The sequence below is a fragment of the Antedon mediterranea genome, chromosome 11, assembly GCF_964355755.1.
Source record: "Antedon mediterranea chromosome 11, ecAntMedi1.1, whole genome shotgun sequence".
NCBI lineage: Eukaryota > Metazoa > Echinodermata > Crinoidea > Comatulida > Antedonidae > Antedon > Antedon mediterranea.
The window spans coordinates 21,202,291-21,229,571 of record NC_092680.1 but is presented as its reverse complement, the minus strand read 5'-3'; the positions used below and the strand labels follow the sequence as shown (position 1 = coordinate 21,229,571).

Genomic DNA, 27,281 nt, shown 5'->3' with positions numbered 1-27,281 from the left:
ATATGCTGATTACGTCACTACCGGAAGTTGTAGTCTAGCATGATGCAGACGCAATTGATTATGTACGTTTGTTAAACATATAAAAAGCTGTAAATTACCACAAAACGACAATAGGAAAGAATTCAAAGAAATGCCCTACGTGTTCAAAATCATTGTTTTAATATAGTCTGTATGTATAACTAACAATTGACCTTGTGGAAGAGCGTATAAATTTAATTTAAAGTAAAACATGATTTACTCGCCAATTTGGTATTGGATATATAGCTCAAATGAGAAGAAAAAACGTAAACGAGGTCAGAGAGCAGGTCAAAATGTTTGTTATTAAAAATGTTGACTGAAGAGAGTTACCAGATTTAAATTAATTAAATTAAAAGAAGAAGTTCTTTATATCAATTAAATCTTGTGGTAATTGTTAGAATAATAACCAATATAATAAATAAACTATAATAAACATAATTTAAATAAATCTAATGATAATTTTTTTACGATGGTGTTCGCATTCTGTTTTTCAAAATTGGGTGTATTATACTATAACATTTGGCAACTAAACTCAACAAGGAGAGAGAGAGGATCGGAGGAAAATCGCGCGAAATTATTGCGAATTGTTTTGACGTACATATCATAACTAATTGAACATCTGAAACAACATGTGGGGAAACGAGTCAGGTAAGTCTGTGAATTTCTGTGATACATCTCTTGGTTTAGTAGGATTTTGTTTTCTATATATACAGTTTTTTATTCTTACCTTCTTTCTATTCTAGGTAAAATGTAGGCCCAGTCTAGCCCTGCCTGGGCCTAGCTAGGCCTTTAGTCTAGGCCTAGCCTTGCCTAGCCTAGCTATTCAGCCTACCCCTAGGCCTCTCTATATAGAGTAGGCTACTACTAGGACTAGTAGCTAGGCCTACACGAATCAGGGACGTTTCGGCCCGGGTACGAAGTGACTTTTAGGCCGACACCACTCATATGTCCTGCGCATTTAGGCCGATACGTACCACACATCCCACAAAATAATTGCCTTGCCTAAACTTTTGTGATATATAATTTATCAAGTTTTCAAATTTTAACTAAATTAAAATTAATTTTCTACATGTAATATTATAAATAAAATAAATAGCCTGGTCTGACCCTACTAACTAGCTAACTAGTTGCTAGCTAATCTGTTGTTCTTCCCGAGACATTCTATTAGCCTACTAATACTAGGCCTATACTTTTTTATACTACACAGGATTTGGACAAAGCACCCAATCAGGTGGATATTTCAACTCGCCAGGTGGATTTGACGCCACACAAAGTACACAAAAAAAGGTACAAATTATTGGGTTTATCCTACAGTTGTGTACTGCCATGTTTACAATTAATGTAACCTTAAAGCAAAAATTATAATAGTTATGGTTACCGGTATATTATAGTATAATATTATTTGTTATTTATTTCATTATTAAAATATTTGAAACTTTTTATTTAGGACAAGGAAAAGCCAAAGCACTTAATACCATGTACTATTGCACAAATTAAGATGGCTGAACAACTTGATGACATATTTAAAATAGGTGATGTCCAAATCCATCAGGTAAATATTGTTTGTGGTCAATTTGATTGAACTATTAGCAATTCAATTAGCTTCTTATATCAGGTGATTCCCCTAAATACAGGCTGGCTCTGGCTTTCCAAAAGTGATGTGCGTGGGGGTAATAAAGTAATAACTTTTTATGGGGCCTTATTAATTGACATAATTTATAAAAAACTGAATCATGACATTCTGTACAGATGTATTGTTTATTGTTGGATGCTTTTACAATATTGTTGTATTTTCTCAGGTGACAATTGTCGGTTTAGTTCGGAGAATTGAAGTTCAGGCAACCTGTGTTTTGTATGAACTACATGATATGACATCATCAACCATGGAAATAAGGGAGTGGATTGACTCAGCAGTGAGTATCAGAGTGCAGTATAGTGATCAAGCTGTAACTAGTGAAAGAAATTGATTTAAAACACATTATTTCTCAAAATAATTGCTATTCTAACATAGCCGAGTTGCTAAGGGATATTTGTAGTGATATGACATCATCATGTCCATGGCCACATCACATTTTTTTGTCACATCAAATTTGATAGTGTAGACAGAGCTTTCGGGATATTAAAAGTTGCCAAAAATTGAATGGCATGATAGAAGGTGATAGAGTACAAAGTTTTTATTTAGTGCTATTATAATATAAATATTTTAAATTAAAATGTACTATAATTGTTTGTTGTGGTCAGGATTTGAACTAGTTGCCATTACTGCTTTGTCATTTAAGCTCTGTCTACACTATCAAACTAGTATGACAAGTGTGATGTGCCCAAATATGATAGTGATATGAAATCATCATGTCCATATATGGGCACATCACATGGTTTTGTAACATAAAGTTTGATAGTGTAGACAGAGGCCTAATGTGTTTCCATACGCTTGTAATGTCTTGTAGGAAGGAGAAGAAAACACAACTATGTTACACAAGGAAAATACGTATGTAAGAGTGACCGGCACGGTGCGTGTATTCAACAACAAAAGGATCTTAAGCGTGTTTAGTATTTTACCAGTCGTTGACCTCAATGAGATTTCAATGCACATGTTAGAGGTCACCAAATGTCATATGCTAATTAGCAAGTTGGCAACAAGTGTGAGCATTTAATACATTTATTTTTACGTTGTTTCATTGCATTGTGGGTAAAATATAATCTGTAAATGAGTACCTGGGTTTTCATTATCAATGGGATTCAACTCCCATAGATGGAGTACCTGATAACACCAGTACATAGAATGTTAGTGTGAGCATTTTTAATTTCAGGTATCAAATGGACATTCAAGCAGTATGATGGTTACCCCAGTGAAGGGAGGAGGGGCTTATAATGGAGGAGGAGTTAATAATAATGGTCTAACTGGGGTGCAAGGCCAGGTAATGTATTTACTACTCTAGTTGGTTCTCTAGTGACCTCTCTGATCTGATATTGTGACATGTAACAACTTTACTGTTATCAAAACATCAGTCGCCTTCTCTTTCAATTGTTTTCAGTTTATATTTAAATAATTATCAGAAACCATCAAATTTCTTCTTTTGTATATTTTAGGTACATCAGTTAATCAATGCGCATGTCGGCGACCAGTCCGGAATCAGTATTAGCGCCCTCTGTAGCCAGTTGAAGGGCGTGTCCAAAGACGCCATAAAGTAAGTGAAATACGCTTTTTCTTGTTTGCATTGTTAATTTAATTATGACTTAAATATTGCAAGATTATTAATTTTTGTTCACTTGGCTGTTCTAATAAAAAGTGAAAATAGTACCCAAAAAAACCCCCAAAAAAACTACTATTATATTATATAACAAGTATTAATTTTGTTTCAGAAATGCTTTGGAGTTTCTAAGTAACGAAGGCCACATCTATTCAACAATTGATGATGACCATTTCAAATCAACTGATGGTTGAATGATTATGATGATTTTGACTATGATGACATCATCGATACAAGAAAAACAATCATAAGCAACTTTCTTGGTGACACTTTCAGTTTCATATTTATCTTTTGTTTTGAAATCAAAGTGAGCTAACATTAGAAAATGCTAATAATGTGAGAAATACAGAGCTGTTGGTTTGTGGGAAATCATAGTAAACTACTAGAGTGTCAACTACTCAATTATGCCGAGGTTGACACTCTAGGTTTGATGACAACACCTCTATGGGGATGGCACATAAGTTGCTTCTCATGTGCTAATGCACTTGTTAATTGTATGACCCCCCCCCCCCCCCGGGAGAGGTGCGTCATTTGTCCGATGTGCGTCATACTTTTGAATACCATGACGCACCCGTTCGTCAAAAAGGTGACTTAACCTTTAGGTGACCATGACGTACCCATTTTGACGCACTGTGACCATGTTGTTTATGATATGGTGGGTGGTAAAGTGACGGACATTGACACACCTTGTTCATTGATGTGACGTACCATCTAGGTTTTTTGACGCACCCCTGCGTCAGTAATTATTTGTAAATGACGCACCCATGACGCACCTCTCCCGGGGGTCGTATAGTGAGTCATACAATTGACAAGTGCATAACAACATTCAGTAACATTTTGCATGATTTACATTTAGTATCTTATTTAGTATAAACATCATTTAGGTTGAAAATTATTATTAAAATAAAATAACATTCAACATTCGTTTTTGTAGAAATAAAGAAGCCCATGTTTTTAATAAACAGTATTTCTAGCTAGGATATAAAACACCCACTTATTTTAATATTCCAGTCTTAATGTCCATTGCATGATGTAAGCCATTCTCTCATTGTGTCTTAAGATACTCTGCTCTTTTACCAGAATGTACCAATTGAAGTTACTGTTCGTTTTCAAATGTATATACATTCTTTGCTAAATAAATAGAAATAATCAGTAACAGTTAAATTATACTCTATGTTTATTGTTTTTTGTTTTGTTTTTTATATTTGAATGATATTATGATTGAAACTAGAATACGATAGACGCTCTCTATTTTTTTCTGTATTCAGAAAAAAAAGTCTCTACCCCATTTTATATCAAATATTATATCCATTTTCGGACATGCAGACATTTATTTTTACTGATTTTTTCAAAAACATACAATACTGTACAAGGAACTTAATTTTTAATCGTCAATAAATAAAGCTATGTCTACACTATCAAACTTTATGTGACAACAAAATGTGATGTGCCCAAATGGTAGTGATATGCACAAACATGGTTAGTTATATGACATCATTATGTCAATATATACATTTATTTGACACATAAAGTTTGTAGACAGAGCTTAACTTAAATTGACTAACTTATTCATAATAAAACAATTAAAAATCAACTTTTAAAGTCGTGTTTTTGAACACCGCCACCAAATTTACTACATCAAACGCCAATTCCGTTTGCCGTATTTTAACATTTCTCAACAGCGTAGTGACAGGGAGAGCGCCCGCTGTCTATCGTATATCGACGCTGATTTGGAATTGTGACGTGACCATTTGAATACGAGAAAGTGACAGATGAGGCGTAGCGACAGATACCTTCCTGTTATCTTGAATGTGACAATAACTGAATGACATTAATAATGTATCTAGGAACATAACGTGGAGTGCTCTTGGATTCCATAGCTCTCGAATAAGGTAACATTAAGGTAAATTATTTTCAATGCATGCGTCCCGAAATGGTTTGATTTTAATCGAAGCAATTTTGACTTAATATATTATATTATTATTAATGAAGTATTGTTTTTTTGTATAATTGTTACGATTAAGTTTGTCGCGTCACTATCATAAACAGTATTTTAAGGTACTTCAGTTCGTTTCCACGCAACTCAGCAACCAATTTCGATGTAGGCCTATATTATTTTTAAGTCCGGTATTTTTATAGCAATAATTTACCACTGTTCATCCAACTGTTGTTGTTTCCATGGTACCTGTAAACCTAACGATTGTTAATAACACGGTGTTATTATTTCGACCTCTAGAAGCTTTGATATAATTACTGAACCCATTATCCTCGCACCAGTGGACATATTCAACTTTACTGGTTAAATTGTAATTCATAATATTATCGATGGTAATGCTGATTTTTAGTGTTCACATCAAGAAGTTCAACATAAAAAAACTGTCAGGGACGTTGGGTGAGTTACTTACGATGTCTTTAGCGCCATTTGTTTGGCTACGGGAGCGGAATTGTTCGTACGCCAACGTTTGGCTATTTTGGCCCAATGGCCGCCCATAGTATTATCTCTTGTATCACTTTTGTAGAAATTCCAATCAATAAATTAAATTGGACTGCGTGCGTACATGTCCCATGCACGCGCGCGCGTGGAATCGATGCATTATTATAATTTATATTTGCCGTTATATTAAATTATGATATGATGAGTGGTTCAAATAATCTTTGTTTAGGTTCTAACTAATAAGGAAAGTGTCCGTTTAAACGGGAATCAATGTAACACTACAGGAAGGCTTTCGATTCTCACTATCCAGTCTACCATCTATCTAAAGGGATATGGTACTTCCGGCCAGGTTGTTGTCGACAATCAATAACTAAACTTAACCTTAACAAAGCTAAGAATTTTACAACTTGAATGGGCATTTATACGTTGGCTCTCCCATTGTTATAATTTAACATTTGAACATATTAGTTGACTGACTATATTATACATCCAAAATGGTTCATGTCGAACTACCATACCAAAATTGAAGTTGGATTAGAAAGGTACCTGTAGAGAGATTGTACGGTAGGTACTCTACGTAAAAGCGCGTCGCACAGCACTTAAGTACTTTCTAACAAAGCGCGTCGCGTCATAATTAAGTTGGATACGCAATCAGTGCGCGGCGCAGAAAACCGATTTGGTTAAAGTCGGATAAATCACACCAACTTTTAGTCACAATCAAATTAATTTCGTCAATAATTCTCAAGATCTTTAATACAAAAAATAGATCAACCAAATATGGTAAATGAGCAGACTACATTCTGGTGGGACGTAAGATTCCATAAGGGGAACGGCGTCATCATCTTCGTCGACAATTAGACCATTGGCCGTCCGTAGACGAATTAATGTAGGCCTAATATTATGAAGATAAAGTGTTAAATTCCTATAGATACTCTGTCTAGTATTTTGTTTAGATAAGAAGTGTAATTATATGGAATCCTTAATTTAGTACTACACAAAGCCTTGCCACTGTCAAACAAATATGTGGAAAAAAAATGTGATTTGCCCATATAGACAGACATCAATCAATCAATCAATCAAAGTAACATTTTTTGACATGATGTCATATCACTACCATATTTAAGCATATCACTACCATATTTGGGCACATCACACTTTTTTTTTGTCAAACTTGTTTGATAGTGTAGACAAAGCTTGGATCGAGCAAGTTTGGATCGAAAGTGTTACACCGGTAAGTTATATTATTACATCTGTCACCGTGGGGTAAAATGCTGTTTCCATCTCTATTAATAATATTTGCCTTTCCACCTGCATCGTCATTATCGTTATTTAATAATAGTAAACACGTGCTCACTTCAATAGTACGCTTCCGTGTGACGTCAGCACGCCACTGAACTGTCCTAATGTAGACAATTTTATAATCACGCAATTAAAATATTTTCTTTTACAAACGAGTTGGTTTATGGTTCACGTTTGTTTATAGATGTCACGTTCCAGAAGTACGCGAGTCGGGTGTCACGTGGATATAAATAGTTCGGACGTTGGTCTGGGTTCCAGACTGTTTTTTCTACTTAATGTTAGTAAAAAAATTAATATTTTGGCACATATGGCGTTTCGTAGGTAGGACGTAAGCGTATACCGCAAGATATGTGACCAATCACGTGGGATGGACAGTCCGAAACTGTCACTTTGATTGATTAACTTTCATTGCGTTGCGCCCGTCGTTGCGATGCGTCCACAATAACCTAACCATCACTTAAATTTATTGTGCCTCCAACATTAACAATAAGGATGAATTTGCCGGCAAAAATAGTAATATCTCTTATTACAAAAAAAGACAAAATAAACAGTTAATTTTAACCATAAAAGACAAGGCCTATAAATAATATACATCATTTCGTTTACGATTAACAATATTTTCAATTTATGTATTCTGCTTTCTTTCATTTTATAATTTGTATTATTTGAGACATATTATGAAGTTGTAATTATGAGCATGACATTTTGCAACAATCAAACCACGTGACGTCATCATTCGGCAATACAAAGTTTAATTTAATTAAATATTATCGAATAATTTTGCATGTCTAACAGCAGAAAGCTACAATCACTTTAACAGGTTACACAATCCATTAACGTTATGTTTTTAAGAAATTGAAACCTTCCGCCATCTTGCGCATGCGCGCGGAAATGGATTACGTCATCGGCATCATCAAATTATTTAAACATTTTTGTCGATAATGGAATAATGAGAAAATCAGCGGGTATTTGTTTATGATAGAGGAAATAACGTTTAAATGATATAATTTGATAGAAAACAACAGCGCGTCTATTTGGGGTTGCGTCATGCTGAAGTTCTGTACGCGCAAGTTGAATGTCATTTCGTCATGTGTGTATCTCTTCTGAGTACCCGTATGTGCCAGGTTTAAGTGCAAGTCAGTTCATTTATAGAATTGACTTCCAAGGTTCCATAATATAACATCAGTATTACAGTATGGATTATAGGATTACTCTCGGTACATTAGCTGAGATCAGAGAGTTAAAATTGACTCATGCAAATATTTCCATTAATTAAGATAAAACAAGGTAAACCAATTTACGTGTAATTGGTGCTGTTATGTTGACGTATATACTTCCAATGTTAATTTTAGTTATGATATAGCAGTGTACAAATTTATGTTGTTGGTTAAAGTCAACTTCTAAAGACTCACTCTTTTGTATAGAATCTTATAATCTGTATGTTTGTACTGTGAAATAGTTCGCTGATATAATATCCTTGAAAATTCCTAAATTAAAAATATTAGCTAAGAGCACCGTTTACTCTTGAGGTACCGCAGGCCTACATATTGTACAGTATATCCATGGCTTCCTATCCTTCTAGAATTTGTTTATTTCGTCCTTGTTATAAGCCTGATATATCTTTAAATAAAACTGTGCTTTTGGCGTGTATCGTTCTAATGGTTTAGACGTTATATTATTTTTCTACTTGAAAAGGATTGACGTCAATACTGTCGAATTTCTTATTATTAGTATTTCATATGAACTTTAATAATATCTTCGGGTAAAAACAAATGTATCATGTATGGACAACAACCAATGTAAGATATTCTGGACATAACCTGAAGTAAAACTTAATGACAACAACGCAAGCAACTTTATTTGTGAAAGCATGGTTCCCACTATAGACGCAACGCAGGACGTAAGCGATTTGACCAATGACAAACCATTGTTTCATCCATCGCTTGTGATTGGTCAAATCATCGTTGCGTACGTTACGATGGAAACCTAACTTAAAGTAATGTTTGTACCGCCGCGTTATAGGTTTCTGCGCCAAGCCGGTTTTTGTCTTTCTTCTTAGTATCATTTACCGGTACCGATTTAAATGCCATATAGAGTGGAATGTTTATTTTGGACTCGAGCGAGTGTTTTTAAAAGATAATCGTTTCTGTGGACCGTCGAGTTTTAGGAATGTAAGATATGTTAAGAAGTCTCATAGCCTGGCATAACGAATACTAAACTTTCTCCTGATAACTGAGAAAGGCTTAAGGTGATGTTATCTTAAATCGAGTAAATACCATTTTTTGGTACCGTCATTTTTTAATGTTAAAATTCAGAGAGTATTTTCCACAGTTCATTGTCAACTATGGTTTCATGCTCATGGAGAGCACGGTAACCCCCCTCTGCCTACACTACTAATACGATACAATTACACTCGTAATTTTGATCTGAAATTGGCCGGGAAATTTGCGTGCCGTAAACATTATGGATCAGTAGGCCTACTAATTTGTGTGAATTATTCTGGTGAACAAAACTTCTGCATAATTAAAGACAGCTTTACAAATGTTGCCTGATAAGATTAATAATCTATGGATGTAATAGATACATTCACACCATGATGAAAGCACCAATGTTTACTAATGTAACCAATGTATGAACGTCTTAGCATTCCACGAGCTTGTGTGCAGTGATTGGCCGACAAAAGTAGTTAGACACCGTGAGCAAGACCCTGAGGGATAGACAACCATTAGGCCTGCTAAAGGTGAAACCAGTTAGGACTACATTCATTCGATTGCATTACACTTTAGGCCTATGTAAATAATTGAAGAAGGATTATTTTAAAAAGTGTTCACACTATGATTCAGGATGAGAAAGAAACTATTCACCAACTGAGTGTGCGTAGCCAAATGAATGCTCCTTCTCACATGATCAAAACAAATAAAATGTGGTAGGCCCTACAAAACATGTTTCCTATTATTGCTTATCAAACTTTTGAAATGAAAATATTTACTAAATATACAGTTGTAGCAAATTGATGTAAAATATAAAGCCGAATAATGCATTGTTACATGACAATCCTGCAATAGAGTGGTTAATACAATACTATGCTTTTAATATTTTAAAGTAATTGTGACTGCATAAAGTAACTCAACACCACCCCACTCTTTATAATGATGATTAAACGTTTGTTTTCGTGCTCTAATGTAAGCGGCGAGCATTTATGACGGAAAGTCTTAATAAACAACAAACAACGCACGCCTGCTAAGTTCATAACGTATGCATGCTTTGAAATCTTTCTTGTTTATTTTATCAATCCTCTGTCAATAGGCTAATAAATGCAGCTGATAGGCGCAGCTGTATGTAGCAATGAATGTTGCATGATGTAATGACACGCATTTGTTGTTTTTAGTACGTGGTTGTAGAATCGCGAAGCTATTGCGTAGACCATGAATGTGCGGTTGCGGCGGCCGAGAGTGCGGTTGCAGAATGTGATTGCAGTTGAAGTGGCTATAATACCGTGTACTGATGTCATTTTTTGTATTTTATATTTAACGCAAATATTGAATGAGTTGTGTAATTATTGATTGTTCTAAGGTCAATAAAGGTCAATTTACACTAATTGAAAACAATATGTTTGCATGTGCCTTTGAGGAAAAAAAACCACAGTTTTGTTTCAAATGGCCACACATCTGCTTGTGGAAAAAGTAGTTTTACAAAAAGCGGCAGTAATCAATATCATCATTTTGAACAGATTAGAAACCACTTTTCAATAAAGACAAAAACGGTCCAACAATCAATACTCGCTCTTTTTTGTAAAGTAGTAGCAAATACAGAGAAAACTGACCAATCACTGAAGTTCTTGTATATTTGGAGAGTGATGGTAAAACCGCGGCGGGTATAGGCTCAATATATTTCTTTCTATTCCTGATATATTCCAAATTTAAACTCCGTTTTCTGCCATGCATTGAAATCCCTTTACATGAAACGATTGCCAACGCCTTTTTATTTATTTATATGAAAAATATAAGAGTCAGTAAATATGGAACGTTAATAATAATTTACTGTACCCTCTTTGTCTACATCCTCGACGATGTACTTGTGATCCTCGACGACACATGCGCGCGCCTCAATTATTAGTTGTTCTTCCAGTTTCTTCTTTTTTTCATCACTCCGTCTTACGTCCATTTTTTAATTTACCGATAGACCTTTATGAAAAAATTGATAAAAGCGACATAATGGCAATATCTATAAATTCGAATCTGTATATATATATATCTGTATTATATCGTACACTACACGTTATTTTGGCATGGTTGCAAGCGTACCGCTGGTGAGCAATTTATGTTTGCCTTATTCGTATGCTAATCGTTTCTAATTGATTGTTAACCTAATGGTTATTATTGATAATTGCTAAATTTGTGAACGTTAATGGCAACTAATGTATGTAAGCTTTATATAGAAAAAACGGCAATGGTTGATTGTTTGATTTTCATTTCATATTTATACGTTGCAATATTAATTATTAATTAATGATAATTGTAATTATATTCATTGTTCTCTATGTAGTTCTTTAAAGCAGTTGTCACTATGTGGTTTCAACACGTCACAATACGTCAACAAATATTGTATATAAAAATAGTAAGAAAAACGTAATTAATCGGTAGTTATACAAAATTAACCCCATGATTGTTTTGATGCTCCTTTATAGTTTCCGTGTCTCGAACGGCGCCCCGTACTTCTTACCAGTGAATTGTGTTATGACATCAATCTGTTCTGTCAAATATTCATCAGCGGGAGTACGTCCTCCAGTGTCCTACACTTCCCGTGATTTATTTACGTCTGCTATAATCGATCAAAATCGATCACCATAACACAGTTTAAGTTATAAGAACTATGATTTTGAATCTAGCGAATGTTTGGTTACTATATCTGGAAATGTCAATGAATTACCAAAGGTCACCGATGTGTCATCCAGTCGTATAGTCCATGTGCGTAATGCAAGAAAAAAGTCAATGTGCGTAACAACCAACACACAGGAAAAAAACAATAAATTTAATGCTAGTTTCGGATGAACAACTAAATTTAATTGGATGTTGATGTTGCGATGCTTCAATTTAAAATGACTATTTATCAAGATCAAGTAGATAAATAAATAAGAGTCGTGTGTCCTTTATTTTCAAATGTATGGAAATTGAATGTTTAATTACTATATTTCTAGTTATCTTTCACGGCGACTGATTAGTTTTGTTGAAGTTTATGGTTCGTTTGGAAAATTTATTTCCCTAACGTATGATTCAAATACAAATGAACTAAATGTCATGTTTTGTGAGAGCGTACGAATGCATAAACACTCGTAATTGTAACAGCTTAGTGGATGTATATTATAATATTAATTTTATCAATTTAAATGATAAAATATCATGATGGATATTTTAGGCCTATACCATGATACATGAATCGGTCACATTGTGTGTCGGCGAGCATACATTAATGAATTGGTCATCAGCGAAAATCATCGGCAATTATCGATAATCATCGGTAATCATCAATAATCATCGGCAATTATTGGTAATCATCGGTAATCACTATATCGGCAATTATCGGTAATCATTGGATATCCTAACTTGATTTTATGTAAAACTAACGTACTAAATTAATGTAGAGAATGCGTCGAGTAACGGTCTGGTATTTTAAAAATTACGATCGAACATTAGGTCCACGGTTTGCGCTCTTAACGTTAACACACTTTTTTGTTTTTCATTTTTAAATTTGAATAATTCAGCATTACCTATTCTTAATGTAGGCTACGATTTCTTAACAAATATTTTCTTTTTTACTAACGTAATTACAACTACCATGCCAACAGCCAACATAGATGTAATGTTAATGATTATGGAGAAACGATATAACACTGAAATATCCTTAAAACTCGGGATATTGACCAAAATGAACATGCCAAACTGACCTATATCTCAATTTGTGCCGCAATTCCTCCGTGACTGCTGAGTATGTCGTCGAAATGCCCAACAGCAAACACAGTCTAATTCATTTATTATGTGCTTTGTGTTTATAGATCTCATGCTTGTCGTCAAACATAGTCTACCAAACAAACTAGGTGATGGAGTGGTTTTACTGCTCCCTATCCATTGCATTCATTAGTCATTATAGCTACTATGTTTACGCACTCTTTTTTCTATCAGCATTACATCAATCTTGCAATTTAGCCTGTGTCTGGGTTTCATACGGAGTTCTGACTTATTATTAATAAAAAAATAAATATTTTGGCACATAAGGCGTCTCATACTACTTGCGCTTGTAAATTTTACAAAACTCGACATTTCTACTGGTGGACACAATAAATAGAAACTTTGGGCAAGTCACCTGCGTTCACACGTACGCAGACCGGTTACAAATCGTGTATTTCGTTATTATCTGGATTGGAAGTTCAAATGTCAGTTGTGCCTTAATCTGAAACATATCGGAGTTATATATTGGAGGTGTGTATGGAGTTACGTGGACGCAACACAAGGATGTAAGCGCGCCGTGTGCAATTTAACCAATCATGAGGTGATGCATCATCCGAACTGTTGCTTATGATTGGTCAATTCACTTGCGTTGTGTCTGTAAATGCATGTAAATGGGAACTAAGCTTTACACAGCCTGCCTACGTCATTGTGTCGAGCAGTTTCCCATGTGATAGCGTTTGTTGTCAGAAGACACAATAATGTTTATTATGTTTTCTTTTTGCATCATGAGTGGAATACAGCCATTGCAACACATTTTTCACTTTGTTTTAAAACTCACCCGTACGTTAAAAAATGTATACAATATATATACAAACATGGTGTGTTTTCACAGTCGTAATGTTGTGATTCCGGGCGAGCATCAATTCTCTTACTTAGATATTCCAGCTACGAAAAGCTAAGTCTAAGCTTTAAACAACAAACAAAAACTCATTTATGCTTCTAATCAAATTAATTGAACAATAGAACATTTATACTGGTCAAGAAAGATCAAACTGTTTCTGTTCCGTCTAAGCTCTAAAAGAGATAATTGAACGCGTTTGTGTTGTGCGCAATAACATGCAACATCGGAGTTGATTAATGACGTACAATAAAAATTATCCTATAGCCATTTTGTTTGCAATTCAAACCACAATGTTTGTAATATCCACATTATTATCTATGAATGATATGTAACATGCCGTATTAATTAATGTCGTATAAAATCTGCCATTTGATTGACACAAAATTTTAAGTAGTGAATTAATTGTACGACAAATTGATTTAATTCAGCAGCGTGTTTGATATTTCAGTGTAAGCTTGCCAACCTTAATCTCGTTATCACGTTGCAAACTCAATTTACATTATGATGAGCCAAATTCAGCTTTACAATATTACTAGTGTTTACCATGGAGTATAATAGTTTTTAAAATTTTAAATATTATAATTATGATATCAAAGAAGGCACTCTTCCCTGATTGAATGCGACCGTTCAATAGTGCGTACTAATGCACGCCATGTGACCCACACTCGTCCAATCAAATGACAGTAATGTATTTAGGTGTTATATAATGATTATTATTTCTTTAATCGTAGTTCAAAGTTACCGTTATCCAAGTAACTTAACAAAATGTCATGCGGAATTAATTGAATACTATAAATTTTGTTTAACATTTTAGTTAATGTCATAGAACGTATGTTGGTTAATGTCATAGGACTTTAATGTTACAGAACATGATTACATAGATGTAGTCAGAACTCTGTTTGAATAGCAACCCACGTAATTGCATGAGTTTAGTTTCACAAACACAGCCAGGACAGGTCAGCGTTGCCTAATGACTTGCTACTGAGACGAAGCCACTACTACTGAGGGTGATTGAGGGTCTGACAGACTAATTCACCAACTGACAACCAAGACACAATGTATTATATCTCCTAAATCTACATAGTACTAAACATTTGATTTGTTGGGGGAGGGGAGGAGAGTTGCGCTCTTAATATAATACTAACACACGCAACGCACGAAGTAAGCTTGACCAATTAAAAGCGACGGATGATTTGAAATGTCCTTTATATTTTGTGTCGTCCTTAAGTTTGGTTATCACTCATGCAGGGACGTAAACGCAATCGAGTTGGCCAATGACAAGCTACAGTTCAAATAATCCATCGCAAAAGCGTGGTTCCCACTAGGACGACGCAACGTAAGCGCAGCGCAAGTAATTTTACCAATCTCGACACAATACATCAGGTTGTTGTCAATAATCAACTCGCTTGCGTTGCGCTTACGTCCTTGCGTTACGTCAATGGGAACCAAGCTTTACATCTTTGCATTGCATCCTGGGAACCAATCATTTGCATATTGCTTTGTGTGCGTGTGAACCAAACCTACATACGCTAATATATCTGATAATATCTAGACTACTACTAATATTAATACACAATTTATTATAATTCAGTCTTTGATAGAGCAAATTAAGTTTAATGTATTTATTAAATATGATTACAAAAGTTAATCTGGGTCATACGTCAATCATGTCATTTGATAGCCATGAACATTAGTTCCCAAAATGCACCCGACTTTAAAATAATTATAATGGATGTATTGTACATAATTAGTTCACCGAACTATTGTCTGCAAAAATAATCAACTGACTCGACACTGTTAGCGCATAGGTACTACTGCAATGCATTCGGTTGTCTTTTGTTTCGTGCGTTCTAACCTGATGCCTTTACGGTAATTTTTCTCCTTCTTTTACCGTCAGATCGATAGGGACTCTCACGGTGTAATACATGGCTGGCCCTCCAGCAAAGTGTCAATAGCCGTCGTTGTTAGTGAATCGATCGTGCCCGTATTGGAACAGCAGTCAAAGAAATTCGATAAGTAAAGATGAACTCCGACTCTGTTGTACTGTGATGACCAGGGATTCTTCATATATGATTATATCAATCGGAATAATGGAATGTTAATATTTGGAATACACACCGTGTGTTAATATGGAAAGTGTTAAGACAGAGTTAGTCAGTTGCCTTAGCGGCATGGTACGTATCAATTTAATTATTTTTGTTTTCGATATTTTAAAAATGGATATAGCTTTATTTATGATTATGAACACAAGTACCACAAACTTACGTTTGTCTCTCTCCACCCAGACGTGTATAATTGGTACCCGGTTAGATCAAGACACAACTTTGCGCTGATTTTAATATACTAGCTGCATTATGGAAGTACAAGTATGTTTCCATGTGTCTGATGCTTAAAAAATGACTGGGGTAATAGTGTTCAGCGCTTAGAAGCATTGTGCAATAAGCTATATAAGAACGAATATTATTACTTTCACTGTGTTTTATATAAAATACTCAAATATTGAATCAGTGACAGTCATAGTCCATCAATAGAAGTTTCATTTCCCTATAAAAATTGTCTAGCGAGATTTGAACCGGTAGCTTCTCGCATACAGGTCTAGTTAAATTCCATACCGTTATACCAGGAAAGAGTGAAATTATACACTCTTCCCTTTTTATACCACGTTTTCTAATGCCACCATTTTGTCTCTGTTAAATCGAAAGTAATACAATAATTTGTTCTATTCTATAATGTACATTGAAAATAAGAACACATCATATTACTGTTTAAATTGGTAATTGTCTGGTTTTTACCTATAGACCAATGTGTGGTCTTAATAGGTACTATTCGATCTCACCATTGTTTTTATAATTACGTGCTTTGTAATTTAAGTTCCATCCAATTGAATTTTTTGTACTTAATTCCAATTCAGGTTCAGTTTGGTAGTCAGTAACACAATAAGATCGTTCGTGTTTAATGCGTTTAGCGCTCTAATATTGTTATTATCAGCCAAATTGTTCATGATTGACTTAATGTCTTCTGAAAACAAAATCTTTTTTAAAGTTTCAAACTTCCTAGGAATCTGAGATAGTGATTAGTGAGTTTGACAGGTTGAATTACAATCTTTGATATATTCATTACAAAAGTTCATCTTCTGTTGCACGAACTGAAATGTTCGTCTTAAAGTCATAGTCTTATATCGACCTTTCCTTTTCTCGACGCACACACCAAGCCATTATGCATCATCATGAGCCTAATCTGCGCATACTCTTGCGCACAATAACTGTTTTACTCGGCGCGCGTAGTCTAGTGGCGCAAAAGGGTCGCTATGTACGTGAAACGTCTTAAACGTTAAGCTTGGTTCCCACTATAAAACGAAACGCAAAGACGTACGTAATCGCAACACAAGTGAGTTGACCAATCACAAGAGACAGTTCGGATCCATCGCTCGTGATTGGTTAAATGACTTACACCCTAGTCGGAACCAACCATAACATTCAAAATGTATATTAAATTTGGAACGAGTTTCAAACATAAGACGGCACTATAGCTATTTATCGATATATTTTTTCTGTTTCAAATAATTTTGAATAACATTATTATTCTTAACTTATCTGACATTTTAACACAATTCAGCATTAAGTTGCTGTTTGTTCAACCTGTCATTATTTTATCAAAAGCAAACACGTAAATTGTCTCATTTCACAAAAACTTTGTGTGCGAAGCCTCTGGTGTTTCTATTTTTAAATTGATTGTAAAAATGTGTGACGTAAATGAATTAATCCGCGATACATACAGTAAGTATTGGAGATTAAATAACATGAACACTACTGTTTGAGAATTGATAGCTTTGAGCCGCATCAACGATGAAGTCAAAACCTTTGTAGCAACTCATTAATATAAATGCAACCATCTATATTTATCTTTCAGCGAGATAAAATGATGCTGTCGTAGCATAGCACTCTGGTCTTAAAATTGATTTCCATTGTACTCGACCTATAGGCCTGGATGGTAATACTCACGCCTTCACTTAAACCTCCCCACCCCCCACCCCACCCCACCCCAATCACCCCCACTCCTAATGTGTTGACCGGTAAAGGCATTGTTGACCGCTAAGGCAACATGCGATTAAGCATGTTATTTGATAGTGTTCGCGCACCCTCGTCATGCTAATGCGGCCATGTAATTCTCTCTATCGGCGGTAAACAGACGGCTCTCTACTACTCGCGGAGATCGGTACCGGATGTACGCGCAACGCGCAGCTTATAAACGCTTGGTTCCCACTATGACGTTACGCAACAAAACGTGAGCGCAACGTACGTAAGCAATCTAACCAATCGATGGATTATTCGAACTGTCGCTAATTAATTGTTATTGGTCAACTCGCTCACGTCCTTACGTTTCGTCCTAGTGTGAACCGGAACCAAGCTTAACGATACATTTTAAGATATTAATAATAGAAACATGAAGTATACATGAAGCAAAGCAGATTATTATCGACTCACATGAATAAAAAGTAATTGTAATAATAACAATGCAGATTCTGTATCCTTTTATTTATTCACCTAAGCTATACGAAAAATACATTTTTCATTTTAAATTATCTACATGCACGTTGAATTAAAATATAAAACATAATAATACACAAACAAACTGTACATCGCCAAATCAAAACCACTTGTAAAGTAATACTAATATATCATCGTATGTACAAGTGTCACAATTATGCTGCTATATCCAATGATTTCAGTATACTCGTTCATCTAGGTATATTTATAGTCTGCTATAAGCTGTGTATTGACTAGTCATTATGAGCATTACTACATACAGATATTTAACTGTAATTCACCTCCTCGATTGGCTTTTGCTGTTGGTTGTTAACGTCGTCGCTACTTTTAATCCCTGAGTCTTGTGGTTGCTTGGCACAATGACAGAACAAATCAAACTTGAATCGTCATAATTAATTGCGGATTCTTCACGGTGTCTAGTATCATTTTTTTAAGTGTTGAGCCGCAAAACTTTACATTAAAAACTAAAAAATCAACGCGTATATCTTTTTTAACGAAATAAGCTTCAAAACTCCTAATATTAAAGCATATTTCGAGCAAATTGCGTTGATTTTTTCAAGGTTTTTTGTTGATTTTTACACCTTGCATTGATTTTATGATTTTCGGCTCTATAAAAGAAACGTAAATCTAAATGTATAAAATTGGATTCAATTATAAACAGTGAACAGTAAAAACGGAGAGCCATCCACAGATACATTTGCATTCACTGACATTACTAAACGGAAATATAATTTAAGCTTAGAATTTAAATGGTAAATCAAAGGGGTTATTAAACTGTAAACGAACGATCATAAATACATATCACCTCCAGGCAATAGACAAAACTCGTTTTATTTTGAGTTTCAAATAAATTAGTAATTACTAATGTGACATTAAACTATAGGCTATAACATTGCATTTTGAAGCTAAGAACAGCATGCTATGAAGAACGTAGAAGTTACGCAAGTGAGTTGACCAATCACAAGCGAATAATCCATCTCTTTTCATTGGTCAAATCACATATGTTGCGCTTACGTCGTTAGAGTCTGAACAAGGTGCATATAAGACATCAGGATCATATCATATATTAATGTACATATTCATTAACAAAAATAATCCGTATGAAACATGAATAATGATTATGTTAAAAATAATGTTATCAAATCATATGTGAACGAGAATGATGTTTTACATACACATGACCTTTGACCTTTCTTGCAAATGAGGTTGTTTAGTGTCTTTAGAAGAAGACCAGCCTGAGTACCACAGATACAAAGATGTTTATCACTTGTTTATTATATAAAAAAAATCGATATTAATGTATTATTAAAATTTAAAATACGAGAAAATTAGCATTTCTGACATTGTGACTTATAATTTATTTTAAATACCGACCTACATAATTATCGTGTATGAAGTTTTCCTCATTCATTATGTATTTGAATTAATATCTATACGCTTAGATGTAAAGCAGTAACGGCGGGTTTATAAGTTAAACCTACTTTTTCTGTTAATATAGTTCGAGTTTGTCGATGAAACATGCAACTAGTGCTGGTCATTCAGCGTACTCAGTGTTTCTAAAAATTGAGGGCGCTAAACATAACATTTACGAGATCGAATAGAGGTGGCAACAACAAAAAAAGGGAAAAAAAGATGTTAAATTTGCTCTCCCTGCCTCAGCACTAAGGCCCTGCCACAGCCTTTTGGGGTCCCCAGATGCATTGATGTTATTGCCTCATGATGTGTGGTGGAAAGGAGGACGTATAATTCTGTGAACCCCAAACACAGTTGGTCGCATACCTTTAACTCTATTCCACCAGCGTGGGGTTTGAACCCACGACAGTCGTGTTGTTAACACGACGCTAAGTCGCCTGAGCTAACCGGCCGTCTTGTTTATTACCACGTTAATACAAGCTTCGTTTCCTTAAGATGGCGCTCATGAATATGCATATTTATATGACGTAACGAATGAATTACGCAATATGAAGTACGTATAGATAGACTATTGTCAGCTGTTTACTCTATTCTTACTTTCTTTATTAATTCACTTATTCATTCATTTCAGATAATAATACATTGTTTATTTACAATGTTACCAATGTTTATTTTGAGAGTTTAGTTTACGGATACACTAATTGCAGCATTACTAGTCCATCGGGATGCTTTCGTTTCTCTCTTAATTACTTGTTTCCAATATTCATCTTAAATCATTGAAACATTTTTCTTCTTTAGTATAACATAACGTACGTTAATTGGCTGCTGTGATTATCGATCCAAAACGCACTGTTTTCTTTCCTTTATCAGAAATAACAGATCATTATAAGGCATTATAAGATATTACTTGACCACACAACATGATGACGTCATGCTCGTCATTATGAAAACTATAGAGAACATTAATTTAAATGTGTTTCTTTAACCAGTTAACGAAATCATTCAAACATTAATATATAGTAGTATACGTATAAAACGCCATATGTGTCAAAATATTTATTTGCTAATATTAAGTCAAAAATCCGTCTGGAACCCAGACTTGAATCAACCTCGGAATTACGTTTAACTGAATTATGATTCATGAATATGAAACACTACAGAAGCAACCAGATCCCTTGATGATTGAGCTATTGAACATTTATTATATCACAATGTTTTAAGTATAACATTAAACGCGCCCTTAAAGTAACAGCTGACATGGTTTCTAAACGGAGGATAACATAAATCATGTTACCATGACTACAAATATCCTTTAGAATGAGAAGGATGTCCATTAAACATACCTATAAGCATCATCGTAAGCAACAACATGTCTGTCAAACTGAAGAGCATCGTCGCAAATGAAAAAACAGAAGCATGTCTGTTGACCAATCACAAGCAACAGATTGGTGATTTCTCGCCCTTTGATTGGTTAAATTACTTCTGGTACGCTTTCGTTATTGCGATGCGTTAAGTCAGAACCTGAGACTGTTAAAACCAAGCTTTACGTACTTTTACTTAAATATCTGACACGTACACTCTTCTTGTGCGCGTAATGTGTAGGCAAAAAGTTCGTTCTAACACATCTGACAATATTATGTAATTTATTCATTGTATGAATTTAATAGCAACGTAATTGCATCTTTAATCATCCTAATTATGATCGTGATTTAATTCATATTAGCATCTTACCAATCGGAACGGAACGAATACAAATCTCGCAATGGGAAATCCATCATGTGGTAAGGAATTAAAACATTCGTACGGGGCGAATGTGTACGGGGCGATTGTGTACGGGGAATATGTGTACGGGTCGCCGTTCGGGACATTAAATCGTGAACAATCATGTTTACAATGACCTGTGCGTAAGATTTAGATTATGATTGATAGACACATGTCAGGCAAGCTACGACTATAATTCATTTTCATCTCTTGGATATCTTCACTCTATACCATTCTACCTGTTCATCGCGTTTTAAATTCGTGAAATGTGTTTTAGTATATACATCTTTTTTTTATAGATATAGTTGAGATAGGATTTTCTGGTAATGAAGAAGCGATTTTCTCATTTTTAAATTCATAGGATGTAAATAGGCATTAGTCAACCGTTTATATTTGCACTAAGTGTATGAAATGATTGGAATTGCTGATTTTTATTGCATACACCGATCTATCATGAACTGTGTCGACTAATAATTATTCTGATTCACGTCATTTTATTGTTTTATATATTGTCTCTGGATCTTAAACGAATGTAAAGCTTGGTTCCCGTCCCGACGTAACAGTCCTTTGATCTCATGTCTGACTGGCTGTCTACCAACAGTACTGTAGGCCTACTAACTATGTACACATCTGCGGACGCGCGGTGTCTGTAATGCGCGTCGTAGAATTGATCGTTTTGCAGCCACAGTGTGACCCTTTGATCTCCGGAGCAGCTCAGCATTCTGTTGTTAGATTGCTTGATTGGACAAATCACAACTTCGGATAATCCATCGCGTGGTGATTGGTCGAATTACTTGCGCCAGTGAGGGAACCACACACTTTATGAGACGGTAACATACAGTTCGTTTCATGAAGTTTAATTTAAAAGCAACAAAACAATCTTAATGTAATGATGAGATGCGCCATACCGTATGCAATTCCCATTTATTATATACCTTCCGTGTTTTAGTCGCATCCCAACATTCAAAACTATCTGTTGATAGTCTTGTATTTCAAACTTAATTTCTACACTGTATTTATATTTCAGAAATCTGGTGGGAGATGATGAGTGTTGACAATAATGGATGAACATATTATGCCAATAAATGAGCAGACAGAGCCAATCAGAAGAGACGAACGTTGTACGCGCCAACACGTGGTTCGATATCGTCATACTGCGCAGCAGCGCAAACGGCTACGTCAACAACAGATCAAAGAAGATCTACGGGGGCTCAGAATGCCCTCTATAATATGTTTAACATTTGGGATATTATTTACATTCGGAAGTATTGCTATGACTGCGTGTGGATATTACGCGGAAGATATTGCTACGTCACAGACGGTTGGTAATAGTACTGTATATGTGGATGTAGATTTAAAAGAACATCTTGAGGATTTTAAACGAATCGGTCCAGTTTTAATCGGATGCGGAATATTTATATCAATGTGTGCTCTCGTCGTTGTATTTGAAACAAGTACAGATACAGCAGACAAAGATAGTGTCTCGAAACAACAAAAACAAAACAATTCACCTTGTTATATGGAATACAATTTTGGGGGAACGGATGAAGATAGTAACGATAGTACTGAATTAAGAAAACTGACCACTCTCGATGTAGATAACCTTCCACAAAACACTATGCAATATATCAACGATACAAAAGTCGAAAATGAAATAAAAACTTCATTATCAACTGAAAGATTTGCGGATAACAACCAGTGTAGGACTTCCACCGCCGATAAAAGGTCCAGTCATATATTTAACTTGAGCGAAACTCAACTCAATAATGATGGATCTAGTGTTAGTAATTTCAAAGACCATTCGTCATTTACAGATAATTTTTTTAATTATGCTCCAAGATCTCAACCGTTGCCTCCACTGGATTTTAACTCGGCTCGTGAGGAGGTAGTCCCAGTTGGGTCAGAGGTCAAAAGAGTTGCACGTGGATCACATAACAAGAAACACAACAGAATACCCATAATACATAATACAACAAACGAGTCGTATCTACCAATTGGAGACGATAATAATAAAACTGAAACAGATAAAGATACTTTTAAGTTGATTGAAGCAAATGTTGATTCAGGTCCCAAAAAGGGAAAGAGAAGGAGTTTACGAGGTTCACTTAAAAGAAAACGAAGATTAACAAATACCATACAACCGTCAGAAAACGCCGCATTTGACGTCACACAAACTGAAGACGATAAAAGCTCTGAAGTGCGCATGTTCACAGATCGCGCAGCATCCAGATCTCAACCATCTAGTTCGACGTTTTCGCGAAAGTTTTCAAATGAAGCGTGGCCAAACAATAATGATTCGGAAACTCTCAGAAAAACATCTTTAAATGGAACATTCCGTTCAGAATCAAGTCTTGCATTATCAAGTGCAAAAGCTTCAACAGAAAATTCAACCAATGACAACTCAGAGTGTACAACGTCACGGCAAACTAAGGAAACGAACTTGTTGTCCAAATGATAAAGTTTCAACCAATTTTCGATTAAAATAGATTATTATTTTCATGGCGATAATAAACATTCCTAAAGAAACAATTAAAATAATCCATTACCTTATTATTACCTTATTATTACCTTATTATTACCTTATTATTTAATACATTACTTTGTTTGTAAATAGAAGAACCCCTTATTTATTTCATTTAAATATAAAAGCTAAAAAACATTCTAGGAAAACGCAAAAAAAGAAATAAGAATCACAACTTAGAAATACACAAATAAAGTGTATAAGAATTTGCTCATTTGTTAAACTATTGAGGCAATTTAATTCATATATGATATAGAGAACAGTTTCGTTCAATTAAAATAGTTTATACCTCATCTTGGTCTATATCAATATTAGGTTTTATGGAAATATGAATACTTCAATTTTAAATGACAAGAAATCCAATTAGGTTGGATATGTTTGTTCATAGTGTTATGCCAGAGTATCTCTATAACAATGTAGGTATTTGTATGTGTGCTTCTGTTACATTAGTGACAGGAGTAAGTGACCGAGATTACAAGCTGTACAGTTAATTTGGTTTGGTATTTAGTTTGTTTCAAAGAAACTCATTCAAACAATTCTACTTAAGCTTGTAATTTGTTTTACGTGTACTGATTCAACTATTTGCACGACTCCTTTTAGAGTTAACAAAACGTTACATAATACTATATCATTACTATTTATATATCGGAATTTCATTTGATTAATGTGTGGAGGAATGACAGCACTAAGCACTTATGCTGTTCCGTGATCGCCAAATCTCGACTCAGACAGCAGCGTACGACGAGGCCCGACGAAACGTCTTGACTCGTCGGTGCTGTTGGAGTTGAATCCCGACGAGACGAGACGAGTCGTTGTCGTCGCGAGAACATTAAACATGTTTAATTTTCTTCCGACGAGTCGACTCGTCGGGCCTCGTTGTACGACGTTGAGTTGGCATTTATCAAGTACCGTACATAATACACTGTTCCACCGGTACCAGCAATAAACATTGACATTGAGCTTACAATGTATTTATAAAACCTGTATGCATTACGTTCTAAGTTATATGCTTGGTTCCCACTAGAGGACGTAAGCGCGCACAAGCGATGGATCATTCGAACTGTCGCTTGTCATTGGTCAACTTGATTGCGTTGCGTCTACGTCCTTGCATTGCATCTCTAGTGGGAACCAAGCGTAACAAACAACGCCATATACAGTGTAGCATAAACATATTGGGATTGGAAACCAGCAAGAAAAATTAACAAAATATTAATTATTAATATCATAAAATTTGTTGCCTGTTAATTTATTAATATCATAGTTTTCAATTTTTATTATTATACAATAATATTTAATTTTTATAAATATCCCCTACTGTATGTGGAATTTCCGGATCTGACTATGAACATTGCAGTACTTGCTGATATGTTTAGTATGATATAATATAGTAATATTGGTATTTGCTTACTTTTTGTCAGACATTTGTTTGTTCTTGAGCCTTGTGTACACTATCAAATGTGATGTGCCAATATAGACACGATGATGTCATATCACTAGCGTATTTGGACACATCACACTTTTTTTATCAAACTAGTTTGATAGTGTAGACATAGCTTAAAAAACGACATACTTATATTTATTCTTATCTTATTGGACGGAAGACGTACATAAAACCAATTACTAGAACGTCTGGTCGTTACAGAACTCCAACTTTTTAAGATATTATCACACCCAGTTGTTTTTCGAAAAGTATTAACATATAAACTGGAAGACTTTAATATTATTTCGACTCAAAAGAAAGAAAAAATTGAACAAAAACTCTAAAAAGTCACTTAAAATAGTTGATTATTGTTATCTTTACTGAATCATTTTCTATTTTCTATGAAGAAGTTCATTATGGACGGAAAATTGCAATTAAATAAATAACACTAGAAAGACATTATGTAAATGTTTTATTTCATGGAAAATCATCTTCATCATCATCATCGCATATATACCAATTCCAAGTGTCATCGATCATTACCTCTCGTAATCATATATTAATAATCAGTTTTACATTATCACAATGTACGCTGGTTTACTATTTTGCTGTATGCATATCACCCATGTATCCTGTTTTTTTTTTTCAGGAATTCTGCAGTATATTTTTACTCGGGGTACCCGAGTCTAGTACTTACTCATTTTCTCCTCCACCATCTGGACACTATTGAGTAAAAAGTGCGATTTTTAAAGTACTACTCCTCCCTTATTAGTTGTAGTATTGAGCTGGGATTTGGCATGAACATACTACAGGGACATGTCCTCAAAGCTATAGAGCCGGATTTTTAATTTTTTGTTAATTAATTTGTTTAATTAAGAATCCACAATGTGTGACACACACCACAGCGTTATGTAGTTATATGGTTATATGCGGCTTCTTGGCGTAGTGGTTATCACGTTTGCTCAATACGCAGAAGGTACCTGGTTCGAGCCCGGGCTAAACCTTTTTTTTTAAACTTTATGGTGAAAAGTACTGTATACGCAATATGATAATTATACACAGTATATCTTATTATTATTTTTTAAAATACTTATTTTGTTTAATCGGTAATTATCACTTTTACACATGTTTATTTTGCTTTGTGCTTATTACCATTTATTTGTAATTTAAATGGATTAAAAAACTTTCTGTAACCCACAATTTCAATGTAAGAGGTTTCGTAGTGTAGTGGTTGTCAAGTCTGCTTAACACGCAGAAGGTCCCGGTTCGAGCCCTGGCGAAACCTATTTTTCTTTAACTTTCTAACTGTATACGTCTGTATACAGCTTCTTTCGCTGTACCCCGAGTATTGCACATTCGTGCTTGTTTATATTAAATTATTAAAAAAACGTTTTTATAATGTGTACATAATATGGATAATATTACACATTGTTGATGTTTTCATTATTCTTTAATTACTACTTATCACTAATTAATGTGTGCTTATGGATTCGTTAAGTGTAAAGTGAAAACAAAAAGCAATTTGAGAGAGATTTGAAATCGATATATGAGCCTATATTGAAACTTATTATTATAATATGATGGCATTGACATTTTGCGTGTGTAAAGGCCACTGCTGGAAAGTTGCAAAAACGAACGATGTGATAATACAACAAGGATTCAATAATTGAAATGTGACAATATTATTATGATATAGATATTTTAGCATTCTATTTGCTGTTATTGCACTACTGCTCACCTGGCTATGTTTTATCAAGTAGGCCTACTTTCG

At 34.7% G+C, this 27,281-nt stretch overlaps 3 protein-coding genes across 4 annotated transcripts in view; 2 read left to right on the top strand and 1 right to left on the bottom strand.

The window, feature by feature from the left end:
* LOC140062321 (ethylmalonyl-CoA decarboxylase-like) overlaps positions 1–27,281 on the bottom strand; it is a 54,521-nt gene that overhangs the window by 11,281 nt on the left and 15,959 nt on the right. The window lies entirely within an intron of this gene.
* Positions 547–4,433, top strand: LOC140062328 (replication protein A 32 kDa subunit-like). Its single transcript, XM_072108489.1, has 8 exons — positions 547–666; positions 1,226–1,305; positions 1,466–1,570; positions 1,818–1,931; positions 2,466–2,660; positions 2,829–2,936; positions 3,109–3,206; positions 3,382–4,433. Exons 1-8 carry the CDS (start codon positions 648–650, stop codon positions 3,461–3,463), a joined length of 801 nt encoding a protein of 266 aa, XP_071964590.1. The 5' UTR covers positions 547–647; the 3' UTR covers positions 3,464–4,433.
* LOC140062320 (uncharacterized) lies at positions 5,074–27,260 on the top strand. Of its 2 annotated transcripts, none has more exons than XM_072108478.1 (3): positions 5,074–5,161; positions 15,746–16,022; positions 22,597–27,260. In XM_072108478.1, the coding sequence occupies exon 3, from the start codon at positions 22,630–22,632 to the stop codon at positions 24,022–24,024; it is 1,395 nt and encodes a 464-aa protein (XP_071964579.1). In that variant the 5' UTR covers positions 5,074–5,161; positions 15,746–16,022; positions 22,597–22,629; the 3' UTR covers positions 24,025–27,260. The 2 variants fall into 2 exon arrangements, with proteins under 2 accessions (XP_071964579.1, XP_071964578.1); XM_072108477.1 differs by having other exon boundaries at positions 5,116–5,172.

Bases quoted from the DNA above. Each gene is read 5' to 3' on its own strand.
- LOC140062328 (XM_072108489.1), top strand. The intron at 2,661-2,828 runs GTGAGCATTTAA...TTTTAATTTCAG, and splicing joins TTAGCAAGTTGGCAACAAGT to GTATCAAATGGACATTCAAG. The intron at 3,207-3,381 runs GTAAGTGAAATA...ATTTTGTTTCAG, and splicing joins GTGTCCAAAGACGCCATAAA to AAATGCTTTGGAGTTTCTAA.
- LOC140062320 (XM_072108478.1), top strand. From the start codon at position 22,630: ATGGATGAACATATTATGCCAATAAATGAGCAGACAGAGCCAATCAGA.